We start from the raw sequence: 21,729 nt of genomic DNA, 5'->3' as shown, positions 1-21,729 counted from the left end.
AATATGTTTCAGAAGATAAAAAACAAAAAGAAGAAAAACATAGTAACAAGTCGAGGCATGGAACTGATTATGGTAAATTCGAATGTTCTTTTAATATTCGGCATTTTAATTATTTTGATATACGTCTTTTAGAAACGGAAGAAGATGTTGAGACCTGCCTTCAAGCCCCCAAATTCAACAATTTAACATGGGACCCATTTGATGCGACTTGGAAAGCCTGTTGCAAATTCGTCTAGACGTTATCAAGTCTAAGGATACAGCTAATATAATGAAGAAATGTTTTTTTTATAAAAATCCCTCAGGATATCGACTGGTAAATTAATTTTCTTATTATAATTTACTATAAAATTAATAATAACATTACTATTCTCTTCGGCAATTCGATTTTTTTAATTTTTAATTTGTATATGCTATATCGAGTTTAATAAATTATTATTAGTTTATTGCACTTGTTTTTTTATTAATAATCCCTAATGGAAAAATTTACTGTGCTCGTAAGTAAGTTGGCACTATTAGTAATTTTGTTACCTTTGTAGCTAAGGGCTTGTTCAAATGGAAATCTATTTATAGTAGAATTATTTCAGGTAGTTGGCTGGGAAATGACTATCAATGACATTTCATATCAATGACAGCGATCTTCATCATCGATTATACGGTGTAACAAGAGTTACTAATAGTATCGACTTTTAAATGTATAACTAAATAGGTTATGAAATTATTTCATTGTATTAATAATACGGTTCATTAATATAAGGATTTAGGTACATTATATATATTAATGAAATCTGTTCATTGTACCAATGAATGTGTTCTTCAAATTAATGAACACTGTTCATTGATTTAATGAACTTAAAGTTTATAGAGTTAATGAATTACTTAAATCATTCATCGGCTCAAAATTAATGATTTAATTCATTATATTAATGAACTTTTTCATTATATTTATGTCGACTTTTGGTTCCGTGTAGCCTATTGTATTATTAAGAACTGTAAAAATGTGGAAAACATTCATCTAAAATAAGATATAATCGCATATATAACGCATTTCGTGAATGTCGAGGTTTTCCGGAACTTCTGGATTTCCTGCCGAGTCGGAAAATTTGAAAAGTTTTCCGGACATTTGGACCACTGTGCGGCGACGCGACGCCTGCTTGGATTATATTGGAGTTTCCAGCGTTTCGAACGGATAGTCGATTGTAAACATACGCGCTAAATCGTACGCTTCAGGCTGGTCCTGTTCCTGAAAAGCACTGAAAATTTCCCGGTTTCCTCTAGTCAAAATGCATTTTTGAACGAATATTTTGGTGGGGTATTGTAAAAAAGGTCGGGTTTAAGTTATAATCGAGGTGAAATAGAAGTTTTAATAAGGTAGGATGGAATTTTTAATAAATTTGTTTGACTAAGTCATTATAATACTCTATAACACCTGATTTAGAATATTTAGACAATATACATTAGCAACATTATTTTTTAATTTATAGATGTATGTTTTGCCTTTATTTTTGAATATATATTTAATTTAAAAAGACAAAAATTTAATAATAATATACGCCTTTCTTAATTTTTTGTGCACCTATATAAATATTATCGAAAATCTAATAAATAAGGTTAATTATATTAAATTAAATAAAAACAAAAAATGAAATGAAAATAAACATTTATTTATTAGAAAATTCAAAAAATTATTCCAGATTTTGTAAAGGTCGTGACCTAAGTAAAGTCATATTTTTCTTGTATTTAGCACATCAGTATTTATTAAAAATGATGTTCAAGCAATATAATGTGTATCTTTTGGGTGAAATAATATTTTTTTCCTGCATATTCATAAAGTTTACAGAAAAAATCAATGCATATTGTAGATCTAATAAATAAGACACAATGTTTGTTTATTTTTTGGATAACTGGAAGAAGTTTTCAGGATCTCTCAAGGTCGTGACCTTTCACAACATCTGGTGCAATAGGAATTGCAGGATGTTAAATAACAGGATTTCTTAATATTCCAAAGTATCTGGTTTCCTAATTAAGATTTCCATTCAAATCTTCTTTACAAAACAGGCAGGCTATGTTTTGTGATTTGTGCGTGTATTTTCACAAATAGGTATATACCGGGTGGGTATCGAAAGTGGCTCACCCCTATAACTTTTTTATTTTTAACATAAAAAAAGTAGATTTGGTATGTTAGTATATGACATAACATATGTATATTTCTACTTTATTCGATAGAAAATGACACTCTGAGTAGAATGACATATCATATAAGCATATGCCAATTTTGGCATTTTTGCTAACACAAATCGTATTTTAAATTTCAATCTAGAGTGCCATGGCTGTGTTAGAAACACTAAATTTTAAACAAGGAACCTTGGAAAAATAGATTTGATAGTCTAATGTTTTTCGTGTCTTGTCCTGGCCGGTTAAAAGATGCCCAAATCGTATTTTTAATCATATCTTAATTTTTTCAAATGGAACAAGTAAAGGGAACAAGGGTGGTTCATTAGCATATTTGGAAAAAGCATTTTTTTAGGAATAATTTGGTACCACACACTTGGGGTTTCGAGTCAAATTGTCGTTATGAACCGCATGTTACAATTTCAAATAAACCGTATGCAAAAATGTCAAAACTTGACATATGATATGTCATTCTATTTGAAATGTCATTTTCTATCGAATAAAGTAGAAATATATCGAGGGTACCATTTAAAAATCAAAAGTTGTAATAATTTCCGGTGAAACAGGAAGTGACCGAAAACAATTGAATATGTCAATGAATACTAATTTATGTCATATACTGCTATACCAAATCTCGATTTTTTATCTAATTAAATAAGAAAGTTATAGGAGTGAGCCACTTTTGACGCACCCGGTATACTATAGGGTAATTCAAATACATATTGTTTATTTCTTTCGCTCAGCGGATTTGTAATAAAATTGGCATTTCATAATATAATTTTCAAATATTATTATTATACATTTCAAATACCATAATAAAATAAAAATTTTCTGAAAATAAATCTTTTGCGCGTTTATAGATTTCCCAAAACTATGAAATTTTCATTTAGTTGGAGAATATTTTATAGCAGTGTTTTCTTTAAACTAAGAATACTAATACATACTATATGCCACAAAGAATACTGATTTATTAAACCCACACAGTACACATATGTAGTAAGTACGTGCGAATATACATTCGCACATTTGCGAATATTGCACAATGTGAATTAAATGAAGCGACCCAAATTTACATACAAACTCATTTAAATCATTTATTAAAACGTATGTCGCCGGATTAAATTTACAAGAGGAAGAACTTCAATCATGATAAAAAAAAAATTGCGTCGTATAAGTACCGTTGCCGTTAATATAATTTTCCAAATTTCCATATTGCTTTAGAGAAAATTAAAAGAATTTTTCTAAAAATCCTTCATAAAGTCCTAAAAATTAAAAAGCGTTTCTATGGTAATATAATTTCGTTTTCATTCTTTCATAAATTGTTGTTAATAGAATTTTAATTAACGTCATAATTTTTTATAATGTTAAAAGAAGCACAACATTTATTTACTTCAATGCAACGGAAAGGGTGATAATAGTTATCGGAAAATGTGATATTTTAACAACAGCAAAAAATATGACGTTAATCAAAATTATATAATAATATCTGTCTATCAAAGAATTAATTAATTTTTAGGAAAAAAATTCAACGATATTTTTATGTTTTTCTATTATTTATATTTTCAAAGATTTTGCAAATTCAAGATTTGCGTATATTTAAAATATAGACAGAAATAAAAATTTAAACGATTTTTAATAATATGTAATATAATTATCAATTGAACAAATTTTTAACATTATAGGGATGTATAAAAGATACCTAGACTAACCATATAATTTTCTGTTGAAAGAATTTTTAAATAATTTGTTTTACAAGGAAAATTTAAATAATTTCCAAAAATTTTTTCGAAAAATAGCAAATTCTCCCAAAAAAAATTTTTGCAAAAAAACCCTCATATACGTGTTTTGTGTTGTCTAAATATAATATACCACCCTAAAAATATTTGCACTTATTTAAGACCTGTATAACATACGATCATAACAACAAACGCTATCTTTAATTCCATTTTTAAAATAATGCTAAAAATGGTGCTAATTTTTCCTATCAATTTTATAATTTTAACTAAATATACCGGGTGCGTCTCAAAACTGGCAACAATAGAAAATGATACTCTGAATAGAATGACATATAATATGTCAACTTTTCACATTTCCGGTGAAACAGGAAGTGACCAAAACAATTTTCTTATACTAACATACTAAATCCCGTTTCTTTTATCTGAAAAAATAAAAAAATTATAGAGTGAGCCACTTTTGAGACGCACCCGGTATACATGTGTTTGTGGATAAAACGTCAATATTACATTCGTGTTTTAGTTGGATTTATCCACTTAGGAAAATTAAACGCTCGAACAACTTTAACATTCTTGTATGGATAAGATGTCCCCTAAAACACATATTATAATAAATATAACTATATTACATTTCTAGCGTTAATTCAGTCGTATTTATATTAACCAACCATTATCTGGAAACATACTCACATTAAGTCATTTTAATAAAAATAATAAATACATAATATCTACTTTTATGTGCCTAACTAAAGTGTGTATAATCGATGGATTTTAATCCATCACACTGGTCACTTCTCTAATTGATTGATGAGAAATATTATTATTGAAACGATCTTCATCAAAGTGAGTTTCTAAACATTGGAAACCATTCACGTTAATATTTTTGCAAAAATCTATTATAACAATGAGCTTGATCTATTTTATTTTGTTTTTATTTTAGGTTGAGTTCATTAAAATTTTAATTACCACAATTCATTAAAAATAATACGGTATTTTAAATAATAAGTCAATTATTTTATTTCAATTCAAATTTAATTTTACTATTTGTGCAAAGGTCTCTTAACAGGCTTTAATGTTACGTTTTTCGTCGGTTTCGTGTGGATAGAAAGTCACAATTTATTTAAACACTATTTATTTAACACTAATTAACAAAAACAATAACGATAAAAGACTTATAAGAACTATTTACAAACGATTTATAACTAAGAATTTATTTTGAATTTTTGCGCGTCAACTGCACTCGTATATTTATGACTTATGACTGCCCTCTCTAGGCCACAGCCGCCGGCTTTTATACCTACAGCTAAAGGTTACTAGAATAGTCCATAGATCGTTAGGTGCATAGAGAAGGTTTCGAATGTTCTCGTATGTACTACTCCATTCCAGTGGGACTCGATTCTTCTCGAATCTTCGAATGAATCATTACGGTGTCTATTCTTTAATGCGATGTTAAGGTCATCCGAGGGCGGGCCATATAGTTAGGTTAGGTCGAGTGACTCGAGTGCACACCGGTCCGCAACAATATGTTCAGTAAGAGAAGGAACGGTTTTTCGACTACATCTAAAGAATGACAGAAAAACAGTTTAATTTTGTTGGCAATGATAGTTCTAAAAAAATTTTCAAAAAGATATACAGAGTGATTAAGCTGTATTTTATTAATGGAATATTGTTTTTGCTCAATTGAATTTGTTATAAAATGTATGTCTCATTCGCACTTATTAAGATACATTTGTCAAACTGCATTTGTGTGACTCTTTGTAAAAAATACAAATCCATATTAAATATTAGTTTTTGACAAGTTTTTTTCTCATTTTTTTTTAAATGACATCGATTCGACAACAATTATCATCGATCATCGGCCGTTTTGCCGTCTTTTTTTTGACCGAATCTTATTATCTAGCGGAAGTAAAAAGTATGATTAGGGGAGAACTGTGTAAATATAACATGCTTAGTTGAAGTTCATTCCTCCCATCGTATACCTATTTGATGTTGGTTTAGGCGCATCTTTTTTCACTTCATACTGATTTAAGTTATACAGGGTACGTCTCAAAAGTATAAGCTCACCCCCTATAACTTTTTTATTTTTTCAGATAAAAAAACGAGATTTGGTATGTTAGTATATAACATTGAAAATGACACTCTGAATAGATTGACATATTATATGTAAACTTTTGACATTTTCCCATATGGTTTATTTGAAATTGTAACATGCGCAAAGTGTGTTGGTATTTGGTAGCAAATTATTCTTAAAAAAATGCTTTTTCCAAATCAGTTAATGAGCCAGTTGTTCCATTTGAAAAAATTTAGATATGATTAAAAATACGATTTGGATATCTTTTAACTGGTCAGGACAAGACACGAAAAACATTAGACGATCAAAACCATTTTTCCAAGGCTTCTTGATTAAAAATTAGTGTTTTTAACACAGCCATGGCACTCTAGATTGAAATTTAAAATAGTATTTTTTTGAACGAAAATATCAAAAGTTGACATATTATATATCATTCTATTCAGAATGTAATTTTTTATCGAATACAGTAGAAAAATACCGAGGGAGTCATTTAAAAATCAAAAGTCGTAGTCATTTCCGGTGAAACAGGAAGTGACTCAAAATAATTGAATACGCCATTCAATCCTAATTTATGTCATATACTAACATACCAAGGCTCGTTTTTTTATCTGAAAAAATAGAAAAGTTATAGGGGTGAACCACTTACGAAACGCACCCGGTATACTTAATTTTAACATGTTTCGTTTAGCAATTTCTTATTTATCTCTAAGTAATATTCAAGCCTGTATAATGGGTTTATTAATGTAAGTTTCTTAGAATATCACGAGTGTTGAACTAATGATGAACTAAAAATTCACACTACAACATATTTCTCATTACTTCAACACAGATTTGCCTAAAATCGAATTCAACTTAATATTTTGAAAAAAGGTATATGTTCTTCATAGAAAATAAAAAATAAAAATAAGTCCATTAAAACAAAAATATTTTAAATTTAAACGGTTTCACACTTCTTAATAGGTATATCACTATTCAATATTTAAACAACAAAGGACAACGTATCTCATTGAATTTTTAACACACTAGTTTTTACACGTATATACCGTATGATCGAAAAAACAGCGTCAAGTTGGCATGGAAATGACGGTCAAGAGCATTCACCATATAATTTACATTTTTTAAAACGACAGCTATCCCCATTTCCTGGCTAACTCTGACGCCGTTTTTCTTTTCAATTGAGTATGGCATTTGACTTTTTAAATGTGACTAAGTCTTTTTGATCTCTAACTGGTATCTGCGCTTTTTTAAACTGCTCTATATTTAATCTGATTGTAAATGAATAATTTATAATTGTTTTTTTTAACGTTTCATATTTAATTTTTCACACTCAATATTAATTTGTTTTCAGAAATAGAAATAAATCATGAGGGAAGTGGAAGCTAGAGGAGGATTTGGTGAGTAAAATATGTTAATTGTTTTTAATAATAGCCGTAGACATTAGACATAGGGTTAAAATATTGTGATTTTATTAAAAAAATTATAGAAGTTCTCCTTGGTTCTCTGCAATAACGAAACATTTCAAATTTTACAGAAAATATTTCATTTGAAATAAAACTATATGTCGAACTTACAAAAGGTTTACGTTCCCTCAGTTGCAATAGATCCATTTTAATGGTATGATCTTTCTGGTTTGCATTCTTTTTGATGACACTAAAACATTCAACCTTCAATCACTATACCAAACCAAAATTCAGTCTTCTTAGATTTACTTAAAAAAGCTTTATTGCTGTTTTTATTTTTAGTATATCTGAATATAGTGGAGTGCCCAGAGACTTTTACCTCGGAATTCAATTACTGTCAATGTATTAATGTGAAACCTTCTGTATTGTGTTTTATAGATAAAATACTAAAATGTTTACCCACTTTTTTTCGTTGCTTTTAATTTTTTATTTTAGTAATTTTAGTAAATTCTTAATTATTTCCTTCTTAATATTTTGATTTTATTAATTCTTTTTCAAAGTAAATTTATTGAAATAAATAAATCTATTACATAGTCTATACCTATTCTGCTTATATTCTAATAATTGAAATTTTGATTGAAATCGAATTATACAGGGTGGCGCGTCATATATGACGCGGTTTTTGCAAGGAGAACAAAAGTTTGTATTGAAGTGAAATTTTGGGAGCTTAAGTAAGTCAATTTAAAGTATTTTCTAAAATTATGTAGGGTTCTACAGGGTGTCCGCAAAAAAAGTTACACATCAAAGTTATGTTTTTGGTAACGGAACACCCTATATATTAATTGATTTTTGGATTCTAGTAAAAAAATAAAGGTTTGGTTTGGTTGCGACTAAAATGTATAGTTTTTGAAAGACATTCATCGGCACGAAAAATGGGCACCTTAAAACTTTGATGTATTTTAAAGGTTAATATATTTTATTTTAATGGGACGATTTTGATGATTTTTTAAGCAGTGTGTTGTCATATTATTTGATTTTTTAGTATCTTTTTCTAAATTAAAAATGAAACTCACCATCTGTTAATTATACGAGGGAAACCAAATTGTTGATATTTTTGATGAAAGTTTGAAACACTCAGTGAAATATGTTAAAACAGACACAAAATTATTTTATCATCTAGATACATCCTTTCTCGATGGTTTATTTTTTGGTTCATCTCATTAGCTTTATTTTGTTGGAAATATTCGGTTTTAAAGAAGGCACTAACATTTTTCGTAATTTTTACATTAAGACCATGCCTTTTGTAGTCCGTTAGTTAATATGTACGGTTCTTAAGTGCAATTCATTATCAATTTGAAAAGCTGGCAAACGGCGGTTTCTTAGCGATAAACTTACAATAAGTCGATCGTCTCGGTTAGAAGTTCTCATACGAAGGTTCCTGGACGTCTATATTGACGTCCTCATGGACGTGGTCATAATTCAAAGACCATTTAATATACTCTATGGTATTAAGGTATTTTTGGAACCAGAATTTTATAGCAAATTCACTAAACTCGAATAAATAAATGATATATATTTGACTCACCCTGTATATCTATAAAAATATTTTTGAAGTGTGAACTACTATTAAACATATATTTTGTAAAAGGTTTGGAGTGAAAATCTCAAATAGGAATCCTGATACAGAGCTTTTCCGGAAAACGAAGCCATCTTGTATGTATGCATTTTTATATGTGTGTGTTTATTTAAATACTAAAGTGAAAGCAACGAATTTAAATGGGTAAACTTTGTAATATATCTTATTAACAATACAATACAAAAAGTTTTCTAAAAATTTGTTCACAGTAAATGAATTCCGAGGTTTGTATCTCATAAGGGCATAAAGCACTCCACTAATAAGATTTTCTTGTTTTGAATTATTTGGTGATGTTAGACACTATCCAAGACTTCAAAGACGTACACATGTCAATACACTATCCAAGACGTAAAAAAATTGGAACTTGAATAAAGATATTTTTATGTTAATATAATTATTGTAGAAAGGTTTATTAACAGAACAAACAAAACAAAAATATTTTAACAGAAAATATTATTTTTACTTAATTTCATGCTTGTTTATGAAATTTCATTATGAGCTATTCTTAGTTATGATTTATTTAAATTCACTGTTATAAACTGTTACTAATTTGGCAAATTACTTCATAATAATTTGGCATTAATTCTAACTGAAATTGAATAAGTATACCGGGTGTTGCATCGTCGTTGGGAACATAGGAAATCCCATGCAAAATTTGAACTGTCCAGATATTGGCTCCCCTATGGATTTTATAGCAAAGTCATAAATAGACTTTTTAAAGGTCTACATTTGGTAAACACACATGCCAAATTTGAGCAATTTTGAACAAGTCGGTTTTGAATAATTTGAGAAAAACTGCAATTATTTTTAAATTAAAACCGAACAGGTAACAATCAAACACCAGTCAAAAACCGACATTCCTTAAGTTGTCAGCCTCATTTTCAAACGTCACTTAATTTTAATAAAATTTTAATATTCAGTACTAGTAATAATTTATTGTTATACACATAAAGAAAAAGTGTACATGATAAAATACGCGGGAAATAGATTAGACAGTGTATCTGCCATGTTTCGGTTAATTTTCCCTAAATACTAAAATTTTATTAAAATTACTTTTGACAATGACAAAATCATAGTTGGTAAACCTAAGGTATGTCAGTTTTTGACTGGTGTTTGATTGTTACCTGTTCGGTTTTAAAATCGATTAAGTTTTTCTCAAATTACCTAAAATCGGCTTGTCCAAAATTGTTCAAATTTGGCATGTGTGTTTACCAAAGGTAGACCTTTAAAAAGTATATTTACGACTTCGCTATAAAATCCATATGGCAGCCAATATCTGGACAGTTCAAATTTTGCATGAGATTTACTATGTGCCCAACGACGATGCAACACCCGGTATGTATATCTGTTTGCAAGCAAAAGTAATAAGTTAAAGATATAAACTGTATTATCTATTGTTTATTTCGTTGATGTGTTTCAAAATTTGCGGCAAAAACATAATGGTGATCTAAATTAGGATTTTTATTATTCGAATCGTCGCTATTTTTAAATAAATTAACCAGATTTTATAGCCGGTGGTTTAATTATAGAATCGGTGTGTTCTACTTTCTTTTTGCGACAAAAACCAAACAACATAAATATAGGTATGTGGGTACGCATTAAATTGTTTTTAGAATGATGTGACATTTTGTTATAAAATATACGGAATATATATTTTATTAACTATTAATTTTCTTGTTGTTCTAACAAAAATACCGTATGATCGAAAAAAACGGCGTCAAAGACTGCTGGGGAATGACAATCGATTATAATTTTGGCGAGGTCAATTTACTAAAAAGTGATATAAAACTTTAACAATACGTAATTTTTCATAAACGTTTAATGGGACATTTACACTCCAACGCCCAGTGGATAACATACCAAGAATTTACAACTTTGAGAAGCACCTCACTGTAGTATTGAGTAATAAAAAGGATTGGAAGAAAGAAACGCTTACTCAGCATATAAAAGACCATATACCATCACGTGGTATACTGATGCTTCCAAAACCAAAGCAGGGACAGGGATAGGAGTATTTGGGCCGAAAACTAAATACTTCGAACCAAAAGGCACCTACCCCAGTATCCTTCAGGCAGAAATTTACGCTATCGAAAGATGCGTACAATTTATCTTAGATAGGAACTATCGAAAACAGGGAATTGCCATCCTATCCGATAGTCAAGCAGCACTTAACGCCATCAACTCAGTAACCATGAATTCGAAGTTGGTCAAAGAATGCCTAGAGAAGCTTAACAAATTAGGCAAAGAAAATAAAGTCCTCCTACTCTGGGTGCCTGCTCACCAAGGGATAGAAGACAATGAAAAAGCAAATGATATAGCTAGAAAAGGAGCAAACACTCCACTAACTGGACCAGAACCGTTCTGTTTTCCAAACGAGAACCAACTGTAAGCGGAACTGAAGAATCTGGAAGACTTCCATCCGTAACTTGGAATGGGTGTCCTCCAACGGTGTAAGACACTCGAAAAAGTTCCTCAGAACTTACGACCGAGAAAAAACAAAGGTTTTCCTTGACTTAAGTAAAAACAATCTTCGAATTGTCACGGGGTTTCTAACAGGACACTGTCTCCTCAACGAACACTTCAGTAGGCTGAAGCTGAGAAACAACGGCGAATGCAGGTTTTGTGAGGAAAATGGGGAAACACCAGGACACCTTATCACTGAGTGCGCCGAGACGACGACCATTCGTGCCATGAACTTTGGTACGTCTGATGTCGAGGATGGAGAGCTGGTCTCTGTGGAGCTGTCTCAGATACTGGCTTTGTATGATGAGTTATAACTGGTTATAACTCAAGAAAGGGGAACACACAATAGATAAGATCGAGGTGATTAACTTCCCTCCTAAACATTCTAAATTCTACATGGGACACTTATCTTGATTAACCCTGTATACTTTGATAAATGGTAGAATATAGTAATACTAATACTTTTAAAAGTGCGTAATAATGGTTGGTAAAAAAGATGAATTTTTAATATAAATACTTTATATTCTAGGTAAAATATCCTCTCGATACCTTCTTGCGATACTGGGTTCAATCGGTTTGGGCATTGTCTACGGGCTGAAAGTAAACTTCCATGTCGCCATTGTGAGTATGGTGAACCACACTGCAGTTGGTGGGAGTGAACATGGAGACGCTGGTGAGGTATGTATATTTATAATTGAAAAGTTGCAGTTTACCCGTAAGGGTGTAAGATATTCATGCTTTCTTGTCATAGTCAAATGAGGGCAAATGACCAGTCTTATCCCAAAAACGTTGTTTCGAGATAATAAGCAAAAACTGTTTTAGCAAATGTTTGTGTGTGTCCAATGAGTGGAATCATTGTTTTGTATCTCGTTTTTCTAGAAATAAAAATTAATATTTAATTTTTAAACAAAAACAAACACAAAAATAATTAGGATTAGGCGGATTTTGTAGCAGTATGGTGCATATTGGCTATGAAATGAAGAACGCTGTCATTTTATATGTAAATTTTTAGGAAATGTCAGCGATCGTCATTTTTCAGCCAATTGGACGCCGTTTTTTTTTCGATTTTACGGTATTTGCATCCTAACTTGATTTATTAAATGTACTATTTTATTAAAATTAAGTAAGAATTTGAAAATACTTCAGTAGTAATATTATATTTGTAAAAAAAGCTTATGAAAAAATGCGGGATTTGTAAAATAATGACAATAAAAAGCAAATATAAGTGGATAAGGCGGATTTTGCTGCAGTAACGTAATTTGTAGTGAATTTTATATAAGTATAAGCAACTTTTACTGCAGTTTGGGATTATGTTTATGTATATCTCAGGGTCCCACTATTAATATAATATATCATTAGGCCATTTAAAAAAAATGGATAAGGCGGGTTTTGCAACTTGACACCTCAAATGCAGGCCATTTTTTCCCATTTTAGGCCAATGCCCATGGGCACCCACTGTTTTCCCTTCACGGATGCTGGGGCACCCGAGCACCCACGCCATTCAGCGAACCTTAACAACCTCTATACTATCCCCGAAATGTTTTACGAAATATTTCTGGAAATATTTCGTGAAACATTTCGCAAAACATTTCTGGAAATACTCTCAGAAGTGAACTCAAATATAACCCCCAATTGATTGTTTTTATTGTTAACCCAGATTAACAATAAAAAACAAACAACCATTCACGGCGCGTCTCGATTTATTTTAGGAAACGTGGGAACTAATTTTTATAACACGGGCTTATATTTATCGTACTATTTTGTGAAATAGCACGAAGGAATCAAGATCAAACGTCGTGGTGGCTTCAGAAATATAAGCAAACATGGAGTATGAATAAATATCATTAATTTGTAATGGAGTGTAATGTAATACCACTATATTAAACTGATATGAAAAATCAAAAACAGTGCATTTAGAAAATAGTTACCGATGGTAGATTAAATTGGCTATTTCTCTAAGGTTACACAAGAATATTTAGTTTTAATCATTGTCTAACATTATTAATACATATAATAAAGAAATATATTTCAAAAACTTAAAATCGTAAAACTGCAGGGCAATACGCAGTGACTAACGATTCTGGCGGTCCGCCTTTTATAGGTTATAATCCACAGTGTTAAACTATTTAAAAAATCGTCTAATTATTTCTTATTTTTAAATGGATTTATATCAAACCATGTTATAATTAAAATATCTACTATTTAAATATCTACTCTACATATAATAAACGTGTGTTCAAATATTAATTTTGTGGAATATAATATGTCCACATAAAACAGAGATGTAATTAACGAAATATCATCGTAACAACAGCTAATTTAGAAACATCTAGATTTACATATTTTACTGAGATTTATAAAAAAAAGTCCTTTGCCTCGGGTACAGATACCGCCACGTTTTGGAAATAGCTCAAAACGAAACAAAATTGAACGAGGCAACAGGAAACGCTAAAAAATACCCCACGCCCTCCTCACGAGTAGTTTTCAGGCGCTTTTAAGAATTAAAAGTAGGTCGAGGCAAACCGAAGTGGATCAAGACAAAACTGGAAATAAACCGAAACGCGACAAAGTTGGGCGTCAAATTGCGACCTTGACCTGCTTCGAAGAGTTCTCCGCATAGTGTAGAGGTTGTGTTAGAGTTGCAAACTTTCAAAATAGAAAACATAGGACGAGGGGGTAAAAAAGCACCACAGATGAAACATTTTTCGAAACCTCACTCAAGTGTAGTCAAGAATTTACCCAAAAGTTAGGTAAACATGTTAATTGCTCCACAAATATTTCTTGCTCTTAAATATTTCTGTTCTGTACGAACGAGTGGGAGTAGTGAAAGACACATAGTTACCAGATTAAAAATTTGTGTAAAGGGAAATTAAAATAACTTTCGTTGCACGTCATCAATGACACCATGCGTCGTCTTATAGAGTTTGCTGGTGCTCGTATTATGATGTGCAACGAAAGTTGTTTTAATAAATAAATAATAAATAAATAAATGCCTTTATTGTCAAAAAATTTTACAATTTGTAGACAAAGGTAAACTAAACAACAAAGTAAACAAACAAACAAACAAAAGAGAATACAAAACATTATACAAATAACATTGTCAGTCTTGTTGTTTAAAATAAACATTTATAAATGTTTACAATGTCAAAGAATAAGAAAATAAAAATAATATTCAAAAATATTTTACAAGATCAAATTTTTTCAAAAATCAAAAATTTTGAGTCGCACAACACGTACCCCAGAATGGAAGGGCATATCTGAGGTGCGACTCAAAAAGTGCATAATAAACAGTTCTAGCCACTGACAAGTTAAGCTCCTTAGAGAAACACAGATCTTAATGCAAAACAGGCATAGCTTAATTTTTTCGACAAAGCGTCGATATGCATGTCCCATTTCAGAGAATTGTTTACAACAAGCCTTAAGAACTTTACAGATTTGTTGGTGTTGTTAAGTACAAAGGCTGGTTTCTACGACAACACCTGTTGACGTCATCCGTAGAACTTTGGGCAATGGTTTGCTCTACACCCATCTGTAATCGATAACTAAATATTATGCCTGAAGTCACGCACCTCAGATGCTGAGGCCACGATTTTGTGATATTATTTGTGTGACCCATAAATGTTATTACAAGACTGGCTATTATCAAAAAGACCCTGTACAGATAGACCTTAACTGTAAAAATCTACTTATTTTGATCATCCTGTATACAGAAAAATTAACACAATTCCAACGGAATTTTAATTTGAGACTAATTTAAAACCACCTATTTCGCTAAATAAATTTTGCACACACTTGATCGTAAAAAGAAATCATTTAATTGAGGTTAAGAACCCGGGTTAAGTTTGCATTTTCGTATGTTGACCTCATTCCGTTAAAAGGACGGAAAAACTTATATATCTTCTTTAAAAAACAGATCGTTTTATTTTATTGCATTTTTATTAGCTAATTTTAGATATTGAACTGAATCTGCGCCAACAATAAATTGAGACTCATTGAAATTATTATAAAAGCAACAAGATTATTATACAATCTGCGCCAATTGCGTTACATACCTCAATTTAAGGACCGAAATAGAAGGATCTGTAGCATCATTACGAATACCATTTAGTTATACCATTTTTATAAAGAAATATAATAGATTCAATAATTCAAATATACAGAGTGGTTCGAACTGTATTCCGGAAACTTCAGCAGCATATTCTGCAGATAAAAATAAGTAAAAAAGTTCGTATAAATGTATGTCCGAAAATGCTTAGTTTCAGAGATACAGGGTGTAGAAGTTTCTTTTTTATTTCGATGTTTTTCAAATAATTTCTGAAGTAACGTCAATATTCGAATGAAAAGTGATTAACTGTTTTGAAAAGTAATAACTTTTCGTCAGTACCTGTACAAAACGTAATATAAATATAAACGTATAAACGTATTTTACGTAAAAAATGTCTGTTGGTAAAAATCGATTGGAGCAACCATTCTCAAGATTATAATATATTTATAATAGAAATAGTCAATACATGTCATTGTTCACAAAAAATAAACATGTTGAGTTGATATAGTTATTTGACAGAAAATTATAAATTCGGGAACTTTTTATTTTTTTAAATTAATCATAAATTTTTCTTCGAAAAAATGATGATAAAACAGTTTCTGTTGAACTTTTGGCACAAAAACATTTCAAATTTATGATTTCAGTCTAATAACTATTTAATCATCCATGTTTAATTTATGCCAATGCTGACAGGTATTGATAATTTCGATTCCAAATATCTTGAGAACCATTACTCGTAGCGATTTTCACCAAGAGATATTTTTAACGTAAAAAACGTCCTAAATGTATATTTTTTACTCAATAGTTTTATACAGGCACAGAAGAAAAGATATTACACTTCAAACAAGTTAAAAAACATGTAGGTGGCGCCCTCTACAAGTAAGAGTCATATTGACATCAAAATCAAATTTATCATGTCAAAAAACTTCTAGACAACAAATTTCATCTTAATATTGACGTTACTACAGAAATTATTGGGAAAAAATCGAAATAAAAAGAAATTAACCCCCTCCGAAATGCACCTTATGCAATAACTTAATGTCAATGAGACACATTCTTTTTGAATGCTTACCTGTTGCCTCCCATAGGTCTAGATTTTTTAATGCTGTTACCTATGAGAATATTTTCGCGCCTTTTTTAACATTTCGAAGATTAATAAAGTTATGGAATTCTTAGACAGCATCAACATAGTGAAAAGGCTTTGATTGCTAACTTCAAATTACCTCATATCGGATCACCCTGTATAATGAGTGGCAAAAACGGAGAACACGTATATACAGGGTGGCCCATTAGTGCGAAGAGGTCCAATATCGTCGTCGTTGTCGAAGATATGAAAAAAATTTTATACAGATGTTCCATGGTTTTTACAATTTAAAAAAACATAAAACTTTATCATAACTTTTCCTATGACACCCTATATACAACAAAATATTTTTAGGATATGCTGTTGACGCGCTCTATACATCAGTATCTCTCTCTCTCACACATTTATACAAACTTTTTTACTTATTTTTATCTGCAGAATATGCTGTCGAAGTTTCCGGAATACAGTTCGGACCACCCTGTATAATGAGTGGTAAAAACGGAGAACACGTATATACAGGGTGACTCATTATAGTGAGAGGATGTCCAATATCGTCATCGTTGTCGAAGTTATGAAATAAAGTTTTATACGAATGTTGCATGGTTTTTAGAATTTAAAAAAAACATAAAACTTTATCATAACTTTTTTTCTGACATCCTATATACAACAAAATATTTTTAGGATATGCACCATTATAAACCATACAACCTCTCTGTATAAAACAACAATTCAGTTGTTACATTTGCAATACTCTTTTGGTTAAACATTATTGAAATTCTTTACAAAATTCTTAACACATCAATGAAGGTGTAACGGATATCACGAAAATGTGTTTCTATTAATATAAAATAAATATTATTGTATTCACTCACTTATTTTGACTGGCACCAGTTTCAAAACAAACTGAAAACTTCGAAAATTATGTATTAGCCTGTGTTAATGGTCCAACAATATTATACAGGATGTTTCCTACGATGTTCTCTATGAGTATCTCGGAAACTACTGGAGATAGAATGTGGGGTCATAAATATGCCCCTTTCAGATTTTTGAAAAAGTTCATAGCTTACTAGATGTACTAGATAAAAAAAGCAAATTTTGGCTATTTTAAAAATTGTCCCTAATTCCATTATAATCTATTTTAGAAAAAAAGTTTTCAGATAAAAGTTGTAGGTAAACACATCCTTAATGAGTTTATGTCCTCCGATTTTTTCTAAAGCCTGTTATTTTTGACATATGACACAAACATATGGTTTTTTAAAATGGAAACCATAGTTGGCCATGACTTTATAAAAAGCGCCATTTTTAATGTTTTCAGCAATATATAAGCTATAATATGTTTTTTTTTTCGCAAAATTACTGAGTTATAGCCAATTCTTATCTTTCTTGACTAATTTCCGAGCTAATTTCACTTAGTTAACCATGGTGAGTTCAATCGTCGTTGCTGTCAGAAATGTGAAATTGTCACATCCAATCTTTTCAAATTAAAATAAAAAAAAATTGTAAATATGAATTTTTCACATGAAAAAAAGCGTGTAGGATTATTGGTTCAACTTTTCTTGGCCATACAGTTTCGAGGATACGTTGACAGGTGAACGTTACTTACGTTTTTTAAAGAACGGTTTTCAAGACATGTTAGAAAAGTTAAATTTAGATACTCGCGCATTAATAGAGTGGTTCCAACATGACTTTCATTATGACACCCCCCCCCCTCCCTCCACAATGAAAGAAATGTAGAAATTTTAAAAATTATTTATATGTTAATTATATAGACTCAGGGATAGAAAGAGTTGGACCAGTTGCATGGGCCTCCTCGATAGCCTAACCTATCCATTTTAGATTTTTTATGCGGTATGGTTAACAACAAGGTTTACAAAAAAACTTATGAATTAAGAGAGGCACTCGAAGAGGCGGCACAGAAGAAGTTTAATTAAGTCGGTTGTTTAAAAAGATGCATTTATGTACTCGAAACAACAGCGGATTTTTTGAACATTATCTAAAATAACTTGAAACTGTATGTAGTGATATTATTTTTTTAAGTTTTAGTTTGTGTAATAGGAGCCGTTTAATAATATATTTTGTCTTTTTATAAGTTATAAATCATAACAAAATAAGAACGCCATGCCAACTAAGTGAAATTAGTCAAGAAAGTACGAATTGGCTATAACTCAGTAATTTTTTGAAAAAACATATTATAGCTTATATCGCTGAAAAGCTTAAAAATTGCGCCTCTTATGAAGTCATGGCCAATTATGGTTTCCATTTAAAAAAAAAACATATGTTTGTGTCATATATCAAAAATGACAGGCTTAAGAAAAAATCGGAGAACACAAACTCATTAGCGATGTGATTATCTACAACTTTTATCTGAAAACTTTTTGTCTAAAATAGATTTTAATGGAATTAGGGACAATTTTTAAAATAGCCAAAATTTGTTTTTTTTTCATCTAGTACATCTAGTAAGCCATGAACTTTTTCAAAAATCTTAAAGGCGCATATTTATGACCCCACAAAACTGCAATTCTTTCCCCATTTAACCGACTCTCTATCTCCAGTAGTTTCCGAGTACCCATAGAGAACAACGTAGGAAACTCATCCTGTATTACGATTGTTTATAAAAATAATAATTTTTTTAAATATTATTTCTATTTTTTTTAGGATGGCCCATTTGAGTGGCCCAAACTGGTCCAAGGTTTATTGCTGAGTTCCTATTTCTGGGGATATATGGTCGCAGAACTTCCTGGTGGTCGGATTGCTGAATTGTTCAGTGCAAAATGGGTGATGTTTTTTTCAGTCGCCATTAATATAATCGCGGCTTTATTGTCACCCCTTATGGCTGAACTGCATTATGGTGGGCTCTTTGTCATGAGAATTGCTCAAGGTACACCATTTTTAGTAGATATCTGTTAATATATCACAAAATGAATTATTTGTTTTACTCTGAACCGTTTGTGAAAAACTTTAAGGTTTTCTAAATATTGAAGAGGGCTATTTTGTATTTCATCGCCTAATTTTGTCTCGTCTCAGCTTATTTTCATTAGACCTACTTCGGTTTATTTCGCGAGTAGTGTAGTGGTCGTTTATCACCTAATAAATATGCAGAAAAATGCCATATCAAAAGATTTTATAAGAAAATCACCAATTTAAAAAAAAACATTATCTGATTTTTTTGGTGTTGCAAATAGTCTTTATTGTTGTGTGTTTATCCATGCATAAGAATCACAAAAGGCGAAGTTGAAGAATGCTTCCAGTCTTAACCTATTCACAATGATAAAAATCATTGTATACAGGGTTGTTCACCACATACGACACGGAGTATTGTAGCTAAACGATGAGATTTTTACAAATTGTAAGTTTTGGGTTCGATGAAGGACTATTAGAGGTACAATTTAAAAATAATTTTACAAGATAGAGAGTGTCCCAAATACGTAAAAAATATCAAAGTTGTATTTTTTTAAATGGAACACCCTGTATATTATTACATTTTTAGTTTCTACGATTAAAATAAAGGTAAATTTGATATTTACCTTTATTTTAATCGTAGTAATTATACTTAAACCTTACCGTTTTTGAAATATTTTCAATTTTGTGAAATTGCAGTAAAAATTTTAAGGCTTCATTTCTCCAAGGGTATCAAAGTGTTTAATACTAAATATTTACTGAAGTTTATTTACTGATCAGTTATTGTGTTGCAATATAAAAATAATACTACCTTATACAGAGTGTCTAAAAATTTATTTTAAATAATTATTAGCTTCAAACGGCAATAACTTGTTTAATTTAAATGGAACACCCTGTATATTTTACGAGAATCAGATGCACAATTTAATTGTCTATCAAATTATATTATACCATTTTTACCTATCTCTTTAAGTTTCCGTAGAAAATGCATTTTCTTGTAATTTGTTGGACTATTGACATTTTAGATTATTTTTAAAGATGTACCAAATTTTTAAAGAGTACAGATACTAATATTGTCGATATAATTCGTTTATTTCATTAAAAAATAAAAAAAAACTGTTTAAATATTTGTTAAAGAGGATCAATTAATATGATTCCAGTATTCAAACTACATTAACTGACTGTTTGCGTTGATTAATAATAATTGCTCCAAATACTAAAAAACTGAATTTTGTATGGGCATTAGAAAGTGTGATAAAAAGTAACACCTTAAAAATGATATTTCATTTTTTAATAAATGCTTATTTATAACAACAAAGACTTTAATTTGATAATTTATTATTATATTGATTTCTGACTCAAAAATCCACATTTATTTATAATAATTTATTAACGAACACAATTAAGTATGTCATTAATTAGTATATGGGCGGAAATAATGGTGTTATATTTAATTAATGGTATACTCTTTTATAAAGATTTAAATAGTTTTCTTTTTGCATACAAATGGGCTAGTAATATTATCGTTTTGCTAAAAACGATAATATTACTAGTCTGTACATTTTGTACATTTGTTACTTTAAAAACAATCTAAAATGTCAGTATTCCATGGATATATTGATAAATGAAGTCTAAATTATAAGAAAATGCATTTTCTACGAAAACTTGAAGGGATAGGTAAAAAATGGTATAATACAATTTGATAGACAATTTAATTGTGCATCTGATTCTCCTAAAATATACAGGGCATTCCATTTAAATTAAAGAAGTTATTGCCGTTTGAAGCTAATAATTATTTAAAATAAATTTTTAGACACTCTGTATAAGGTAGTATTATTTTTATTATTGCAACATAATAACTGTTCAATAAATAAACTTCATTAGGTATTTAGTTTTAAAAACATTGATACCCTTGGAGAAATAAAGCTTTAAAATTTTTACTGCAATTTCACAAAATTGAAAATATTTCAAAAACGGTAAGGTTTAAGTATAATAAACCTTAATCAAATTTACCTTTATTTTAATCGTAGAAACTAAAAATGTAATAATATACAGGGTGTTCCATTTAAAAAAATACAACTTTGATATTTTTTATTTATTTGGGACACTCTGTATATTGTAAGTTATTTTTAAATTGTACCTCTAATAGTCCTTCATCGAACCTAAAACTTGAAATTTCTAAAAATATAATCGTTTAGCTACAATACTCCGTGTCGTATGTGGTGAACAA

General features: G+C 30.0%; 1 protein-coding gene across 1 annotated transcript in view; it reads left to right on the top strand.

The window, feature by feature from the left end:
• Window positions 1-1,202: 1,202 nt before the first annotated feature.
• The window catches only part of LOC115888724 (sialin-like), a 32,960-nt gene continuing 12,433 nt past the window's right edge, over window positions 1,203-21,729 (top strand). The window contains exons 1-4 of the mRNA XM_030908546.1: window positions 1,203-1,368; window positions 7,322-7,367; window positions 12,002-12,150; window positions 19,257-19,479. Of these exons, the coding sequence (XP_030764406.1) occupies window positions 7,337-7,367; window positions 12,002-12,150; window positions 19,257-19,479 (403 nt within the window). The 5' untranslated portion in view covers window positions 1,203-1,368; window positions 7,322-7,336. The remainder of the gene's footprint in view (window positions 1,369-7,321; window positions 7,368-12,001; window positions 12,151-19,256; window positions 19,480-21,729) is intronic.

The sequence above is a fragment of the Sitophilus oryzae genome, unplaced genomic scaffold, assembly GCF_002938485.1.
Source record: "Sitophilus oryzae breed Bouriz unplaced genomic scaffold, Soryzae_2.0 scaffold_1167_pilon_pilon, whole genome shotgun sequence".
Classification (NCBI taxonomy): Eukaryota; Metazoa; Arthropoda; class Insecta; order Coleoptera; family Curculionidae; genus Sitophilus; species Sitophilus oryzae.
Note: the sequence above shows the minus strand (reverse complement) of the source record. Positions and strands in the feature narration are given on the sequence as shown.